Source organism: Myotis lucifugus, unplaced genomic scaffold (genome assembly GCF_000147115.1).
Source record: "Myotis lucifugus unplaced genomic scaffold, Myoluc2.0 scaffold_19, whole genome shotgun sequence".
Classification (NCBI taxonomy): domain Eukaryota; kingdom Metazoa; phylum Chordata; class Mammalia; order Chiroptera; family Vespertilionidae; genus Myotis; species Myotis lucifugus.
Window position 1 is genome coordinate 7,399,553 of NW_005871067.1, and position 8,729 is coordinate 7,408,281.

Consider the following 8,729-nt stretch of genomic DNA (forward strand, 5'->3'; position numbering starts at 1 on the left):
TAAATGGTTCTTTAACATCTACAAGAATGTCTGTCACATGTATTTTTTTACCCAAGAGTCTCCCAGAGAGAAACTGTTGTCCTTCTTAAGGACATGGATTCTGTCCCATATGTCTTTGTACACCTAGCACCTAGCATAGTGCCTGACAGAGTAGAAGCCTGCAGATGTCTGATGCATAGATGAAAGGGAGAAAAAAAGAAAGAAATAGGGAAGAAGGGATGGAGGAAGAGGGGTGGGGAAGAAAAATAGGAATAAGGCTGGGGTGGTGAATACACTCTAGATGTGAGAGGCTCTCGTTTTGTGCTGAAGAGTTGAACTTTATCTACCAAGATTAAAGAAAAGGTTGTGTGTATAATGATTTGAAGAAAAATCAGGGAGGAAGCTTCTGTGGTGGAACAAACAGGAGTCTGTAGTACCCGCAGGGAGGAAGGGGAAGGGGATGAAGAGTCACCAAGCCCTTACCTTCCTTGCAGACAGCTCAGCTAACACTGCCAGTCCACCACAGCCATGCCCTGAGCTCTACTGGAAGACACTGTCTTGGGCATATCGGAAACCTGAGAAGGAACAAGGCTTTCACCAGTTCCTCTGTGAGGACAGCATTGCCATAGAAGACCCTAGATAAAATGCAACTGGGCTCCAGAGAAAGGGCCCCTAGGAAATTATCAATCCCCTCAGTTACAGGCAACCAAATCCATTTATCAGATTCCTTAGCTGTCCCCATACTAAGAGCATTGTCCCAAGGGACTCAGAGAAGCTAAATTTTTATATGAAAGGAGACAGGTCAAGAAAGATCCAGGCAAGAGGCACTGCTCAGATTCCAAGCCCAGGGAACCTTGAGCACCCATGAGACACTATGTATCTGGAGGATGTGAAAAGTGGTGCTCATAAGAAAAAGGAGGTAAAAGGCAGTGAGGGTCATGTTAACAGTTCTGCTGGGGCCATCCCAGTCCATTTCAGGTTTCCTTGCTCTTGTTGGACCCTGGAAAAGTACATATCCCTTTAGGGATATAGTCATCATTTAGTCCTGTACTTGTACTAGAGTAGGAAGCCTGTGAAAATCTACAGTATAAGATCTGAAAGTCAAGCCAGAGTGGAAGAGAGGAGAAGAGAGACAGACTCACCAGGAGCAACATGGTTCTGAGCTCCAGGTAGAACACATTGTCCTGGTAGAACTCCTCCAAGCCCTGGAAGATGTAGTCTCTAAACACTGGTGCATAGTTAATAAGACCAGAGATCATAAAAAAAGGTGGTTTCAAACTTAGACCAGACAATATCTTGATTTGTAATAAGTCACCTTGGGGTTCTTGGTCATCAGAGTGAAATTCCTTGGGAGGCTATCCAGAACACAAAGGAGGTGAGCTGAGGAGGCATGTTTTAGGCCATTGCCTTCCAGCACCTGCAGGAATCCTATCCACCTTGCCTCTCCCACCCAGTAAAAACTGGGATGCATCATAGTGAGCAGTGATGAGAGGTCAAAGGAAGCATCTGGCTCTGATGGAGGCCTCCACACTAAGACCTGCTTTGTACACTGCAGGAGACAGCTCAAGCGGGAAGTTCCCACCAGTCAGGCTCTCTTGTTCCCCTCTGCATACTGCCAATCTGACTCCGCTGTAGTTACATCCTAGACCGAGTTCTCTTTGCAGGGTTTTATGCACTGAATTGCATCCCACTAAATTCATATATTGAAACCCTAACCCCCAGTGTGACTCTATTTGGAGATAGGGACTTTAAGGAGGTAATCAAAAGTTAAATGAAATCATAAAGGTGAGACCAATATCAAATAAGATTGTTATAAGAGACACTAGGCATGCATGTGCATATAGAAAAGGCCATATGAGGCCCTACCTGGCTTGGCTCAGTGAATAGAGATTCGGCCTGCAGACCAAAGGATCCCAGGTTCTATTCTGGCCAAGGGCATGTACCTTGGTTGCAGACTCCTCCCCAGCCTGGGCCCTGATGGGGGCTTGTGCAGGAGGCAACCAATCGATGTGTTTCTGTCACATTGATGTTTCTCTCTGTCTTTCCCTCTCTCTTCCACTCTCCCTAAAAATCAATGGAAAAGTATCCTCAGGTGAGGATTAACAAAAAACAAACAAACAAAAAGGCCACATAAGGATACAGCGAGAAGGTGGTCATCTTCAAGATAAGGAGAGTCCTCAGGAGAAACCAAACCTGTTCACACTTGATTTTGTACTTCTACTTTCCAGATCAGTGAGAAAACAAAAAGAATAAAGGTTAATTAAAGAGTTTTTTTATTTGTTTTTATTGATTTTTAGAGAGGAAGGGAGCGGGATAGAGAGACAGAAACACTGATGAGAGAGGAACATCATTGATCAGCTGCCTCCTGAACGCCCACTAATGGGGATCAGGCCCACAACCAGGGCATTTATCTTGACCAGGGATCGAACCATGACCTCTTGGTTCCTAGGTCAATGCTCAACCACTGAGCCACAGCAGGCAGACCGAATTTCTATTGTTTGAGTCACCCAGTTTGTTGTATTCTGTTATGGTAGCCCTAGCCTACAGGGGGTTCATTGGAAATAACCCTGGATGGCCAGGTTTACATCCTTGATTAGTGTGGATGAAAAAGGGGCTACCCACATACAAAACCTGACAAGCTCAGGGGAGGCCTTCATGGTGACCTTACAGACTCAGAGACCTAAAATAACCACATAGGATGGTCTGAAATTAAAACTTTCTAACTAAAACTGAGTCATGGCAGCTGGTTGTTAAACACGTTCATTCTTAAAAATTAAATTATATAATCTTAAAAGTGAATAAATACATTAAAACCAAAGGTAATACATACTCTAAATTCATCACTCCTCAATTATTTACTACACTTTACTGTTCTGACTCTTGGCATTATTTATATCTTTTGGGTCTTTCTGGTAGAATATAATAGTGTATGACTGCATGTTTCTCCTCAGCTCTGCATTTAGTGGCATCACATTAGCAGCTGAAATCAGCCATGGATGGAAAATTTATGCCACAGAAATTGGCCGATAGTATAAATCAGAGTTTTGTTTTCTTTGATTGAGAGTCAGTTGTTAAACATTTATTGGCACAACACTGACCACATTGGTGGTGGTGGGCTTGTCAGAATGTGTTATATTATGCAGATGAAAATCTATTTAAACAGACTTGATGTAGATATTTTCAAAGATGGAAGAATTGTCCCTGTCAACTATTTTAGTTGATTCAATTGTCATCATTGCAAAGTTTTCAGTCCCCACATGGATTGCTGGATATAATATGTCATGCCCTGTCCCTGTCCCCTCCCTTTGTAGCCTTTGTTACCTTAAGGACTCTAGTTTTCCATTTATATGTTTAAGTACCAATCTTACTGGCTTAAAAATGTAAGCTTTTAACACTGCTCTCTCTGTTCCGTATCCTTCAGATGAAAAGTGGAGTTGGGTTGCGGCAGAGGAGAGATATTCAGAAGGGGAATATTGGAGTAATGACTGCAGTGGGAGAAGAGGGAACCTATTTCCCGGCCACAGGCGCTGGCGCCCTGGACCACAGGGCTGGCAGCTTCTCCAGGTGGCTGCAGCCTGGGACATTGGGGCGGGTGGCTTGTCAGTCTCCTGGGCCGCAGCCAGCCGCAGGTGCTGGAGCCGGACTTCTCTGTCTCCCCTGACTTCTGTGTCTCCAACAGGCCTGAAGCAGCTAGAGCCGGGATGCTTGTATGGTAGCTGTGGCTGCGACGCAAGTATCCCGGCTCTGGCCTCCACCATCTTTGTTGGGTTAATTTGCATATCACTCCTGATTGGCTGGTGGGCGTGGCTTGTGGGCATCATGAAGGGATGGTTAATTTGCATGCGTCTCTTTTATTAGTGTAGATAATATTACCATATAAGTCATTAGGAAATTGCTCCATCATATTTTCAAGCTGGTTCATCCATCAGCTGGACTGTCATTGCTCTAGGAGCTTGGAACTTTTATTTGTTCTGGTATTATTGAGCATCTAGACAAATTTCATTGATGTAACAACAGTATTGCTGTTAATACCTTTTGCTGATTAAATTAGATTTTAAATGTACCAGGAACTTCCTATGGACAGAAAAGGTGTTGAATGCCTTTGTGAAGCAAAATATCCTATAAGGTTAAAAGAAAAAGCCTCTTGCCTGGCTTGCATGGCTCAGTGGCTGAGCATCAACCCATGTACCAGGAGGTCACAGTTTGATTCCTGGTCAGGGCACATGCCTGGGGTTTCTGGCTGGCAATCCCCAGTAGGGGGCACGAGGGAGGCAGCAGATGGATGATTCTCTCTCATCATTGATGTTTCTATCTCTCTCTCCCGGTCTCCTGGTAGAACTCCTGAGGGGACACTTTGCATATTACCCTTGTATATAGAGAGACTAGAGGCCTGATGCATGAAATTCATGCAAGGGGCTTAGCCCTCGCAGCCACAGCGGCTGCCTTGGCCCTCGCAGCCCCAGCTTCATCCAGAAGGTCATCTGGAAAGACGTCTGGAAGGTTGTTCGGCTGTCTGGTCTAATTAGCATATTACTAAACTATTTTATTATTATAGACTAGAGGCCCAGCGCACTGGGGCTTCCTCAGCTGCTAGCTCTCCATTGAGACCCCAAGCCTTTAAATGAAGCCTTGCTATCCCAAACTGCATGAAATGATGTAATGAGCCTGAGTCTCCGCCCCTGCTCCTACCCCAGTTCTCTCAACCTGATCCCCAATGCCCACCCATTACTTCCCATTGGAGTTTCTGGTCTGCAGGTTTTGCCATTTGGGGCCCCATACTTGTCCTTCAGACCTGACACCAATTTTGACCTCGTTGCTCCTCAAGGTAGTGTATGCACTGTTCTTCTTGCTCCATTTTAGCACTTCGCCTTGACACTGGCCCCCTGACAGGTGTCCCTGCTGTATGAACTTTGGCATGTCAACCTCTCTAAACCTTACATTCTCCATCAACTGGGGATGTTACTCCAACCTCACAGTTTTTAATTTTTTAATCTCTATTTATAACATTAAACAAAAAAGATGAAGTCCTTATAAGCTGCAACCTACTATTTATGTGTGCAAGATGATAATTATTTTACTATTCATAGAAATGTGTTTATATTATAGAAATATGCTACTAGAAATGTGTTCATCCAGGATGCTATTTCATGTATCCTATTTAGTAACTTAGCCCCTGGAAAAACCCTAGAAGAAAGAGGTATGAGGGATGATATGAAGGGAAAACTAGGGTCCTATGGGACTAGTATACTATCTTACGGATGGACACTTTTCCAACTTTGTCAGGGAAGGCCAGTAATATCCAGGGCCCACTTCCTTTTCTCTCTCTCTCTCTCTCTCTCTCTCTCTCTCTCTCTCTCTCTCTCTCAGCTGAGTCCCCTCAGAAGTAGGGTTTTTGGTTTCCAAAATGAACCAGCAGCCACCTTTGAACACCCCCTTTCCTAGTTCGCTAGCAAAAACAAGGCTTAGAGTAGCTGAGTAGCATTCTCTCTGCTCTGTTTAGACCAATAGCAGCTCCAAGTGTAGTTTCCCCCCTACTTCTCAGGACCCCCAAAATCTTCCTTCCAAACCTCTATCTTTTGGCATCTTCTTCAGGATATTAAACACCTCACTTTTCTCAATGAGATTCTTTGCCTAGAAAAAGTGCATGCTGGGTCAGAACTTTTGGGACTTCATGGCCTGCTTCATCTCAGCCTTTTTGAGGATCATGAGCCTCTTATTAGCCATCTCTTCTTCTTTCTTCAGCACCAGCTCCCTCCTTCCCGCCCCACCCCCCACCAACTGCATTATTTTCTCCTTCATTACCATCTTCTTTTGTTCCTCATCTATGGATATAGCTGAGCAGAAAAAGGACATCACCACCACCAAAAGCAGAGGGAGGAGAGCTGGCTGCCCAGATGGGCCCCCCACCAACACTGGGATGCCTGGAAGAGGAAATTGCTCAGATGAATTCAATGGGTCTAAAAAGGGTACTGGGTAAGTGAAAATCTACAGATTTAAGTGTTGATGTTCCTTCTCACACCTGTTCTCAGATTAATAGGAGGCAGCATATTGAAGGATTAGTCTCTGAGACTCCAGAGAAAAGACCTCCAGGTACAGACAATGAGGGGCTTCCCAAACAAAAAGTTACCATGAGGCCTCCTTATAATGGAACTTTTCCATCAGCAAGCCCTGCTCACACACAGAGCAAGACATTGCAATCATATTTTTAGTGTTCCACTTTTAAACATAACCAAAGAGCAAAGTATCACAAGGCATATGAAGAAAGGCTCTAACGTGATAAAAATAAATAAATAAATAAATAAAGATAACACACAGAGAGAAGCAACTAAAGGGAAATGGAGGTAAAGCAGGAAATAAAAGAAAAAGTCAAAAGAATTATAATTAATATTAATTAATATTCTTACAGAGATAAGAAAAGATATTGTGTAGCCCGGCCGGTGTGGCTCAGTGGTTGAGTGTTGACCCATGAACCAAGAGGTCCCCAATTCAATTTGGTCGGGGCACATGTCTGGGTTGTGGGCTGGATCCACAGTAGGGAGTGTGCAGGAGGCAGCCAATTGATGTCTCTCTCTCTCATCCATGTTTCATCTCTCTATCCCTCTCCCTTCTTCTTTCTCTAAAATTAATAAAAACATATTTATTTTAAAAAGAGAAAAAATGGGGAGTAATGGGGGGGATAAAGACACATATGCAATACCTTAATCAATAAAGAAAAAAAAGGTATCGTGTCCATAAAATAGGAACAAAAAATGAACTAAATGAGAATGAGCTTTTAGAAATTAAAATATAAAAGCTAAAGTTTTAAAAATTTACTAGCAATATTAAAAAGAAGGAATTGAAGAGAATCTTTTAGATAGTAGGATAAAATAGGAGAGAAGAAAATGAGATAGTTATTAGTTCAGAAAGTCCAACATCTAAAGAACAGATATTTCAGAAGGAAAAAAAAAGAAATTAAATAAATAATACAAGAAATTGTCCCATATGCCACCTGCACATGCTCATACTCTGTTCAGGGTCCCAGCCTAGCCCTTACCAAGATACTGATCTTGGTTTGGGGGAGAGTCTGAAACCTCAAACTAATAGAACTTTCTTCTCTAGTAGATGTAGTCCTTCCTTAATTTCAACTCATTAAAAAATGCTTTATAGTTTGAGGCAGTGGAAGGAAGGCTGGAATCAAATATTTTGATAAAAAAGATGGCAATGTAATGGCCCAGTTGTGGCAGTTTTCTTAAAGTAACTTGTAAAGCATTTACCATATTCTTAATTAGCACTCTTTGCAGAAACTTGTGCACATATATCCTGCTTTCAGAATAGTTTTGCAAATTGTACAAAAATTTAAAAGGTGAAAGCTTTTTAATAAATAAGTTGCATTTATAAATTTAAAAGGGTGGGGGGAGGAATTGTCCCAGGACTGAAGGCCTGTGTCTCTAGATTGATAAGACTCATTGAGTATCTAGCACAGCACAATCAATTACTCAACAGCAACACCAAAGGTACATCATCTTAATATTTCAGAATATTAGCATTAAAACGATTCTAATAGCTTCCAGGGAGCAACTAGTTCAGGTTAGCAGTGAGCAGGGACTTAAGGGTAGAAGGAAAGAAACACATTTATTGAATCCCTGCCAGGCACTATGGTTAGCAGGTTTCACATGGGTTATCTATTTGAGTTACATTTAATAATTATTTCTACGTCCATGAAAGTATGATAGGTTATACAAGAAAGAATAAAAACTGTAAATTAGGAGAGCTCAGACACAGTCCCAAATTAGTATGTCTTTGTGAGACCTTGGGCAAATCACTTAATGTCTATTGGTCTCAGTTTTCTCACATGTAAAAAGGGTGAAATGGACTTCATCAGTCATTTTCAACGTGTGATAAATGTGCCATCAGTGATACAAAACATCACTGTTTAGGGTGAATTAAAAAAAATTTAAAGCAAGTTAATTTAAAGAGACATATAAGTAAATTGAGGCACAGGGTTATGACAAAAATGAAAATTTTGGTAGTCATTGAAATACATTATGTCCAAGATTCTTTCCAGGGCTAGCATTCAATTACTCTATGGTATATCAGACACCAGAGGAAATTTTAAGAAAGAAACAGATGACAATTTACTCTCACAGTCATAGTAGGGGTTATACCCTCGAATTAAACAGCTGGACTTTTGAAGAACCGCTTCAATTTTATCAAGTCCTTGAATCTCTCCTCAGACAACAGTGTTTGCCTGCAACTGAAAGCTCTAGGGCAAACGGACAATGACATTCACATCACCATTCCATCCACCCCATGCTGCATCCTCCACTCAATGGCCCCAGCCCCTTGTCTCTCTCTCCCTAGTGACACAATACAGAGGCCACCTGGTTCCAAAATCTCTACCTCCATTCTCTCTAAGGTCCCCAAAAGTTTTCATGGGTACTTTTCCGGGACTGCCAAACAAAATTTATCTAATACTGGTCAGGACCAACTTGGTCTAGCATAAGGGGAAAAAATCCCTTATTGTTCTATTTACTTCATCTTCTCTCTCTCTCTCTCTCTCTCTCTCTCTCTCTCTCTCTCTAAAATGTTTCTTTACTTTGAAAAGAGAATGGATGAAAACTATAAAAACAGACCTTGTTCAGTGGTTAGAGCGTCAGGCCTCTCACCAAAGGGTCTCAGGTTTGATTTCTGGTCAAGGGCACATACCTGAGTTACAGGTATGATCCTTTGCCTCTGTCCATGTGTGTGCAGGAGGCAACCAATCAATGTGT

The 8,729-nt window shown here is 42.2% G+C and overlaps 1 protein-coding gene across 1 annotated transcript; it reads right to left on the reverse strand.

Annotated features, from left to right (window-relative positions):
- Positions 1 to 482: 482 nt before the first annotated feature.
- On the reverse strand, positions 483 to 8,392 carry ADA2 (adenosine deaminase 2). Its single transcript, XM_014453014.1, is given in 7 exon segments — positions 483 to 554; positions 1,122 to 1,244; positions 1,246 to 1,284; positions 1,286 to 1,334; positions 2,839 to 2,959; positions 5,547 to 5,900; positions 8,359 to 8,392. Coding segments are annotated over 7 exon segments (792 nt in total).
- Positions 8,393 to 8,729: the final 337 nt, after the last annotated feature.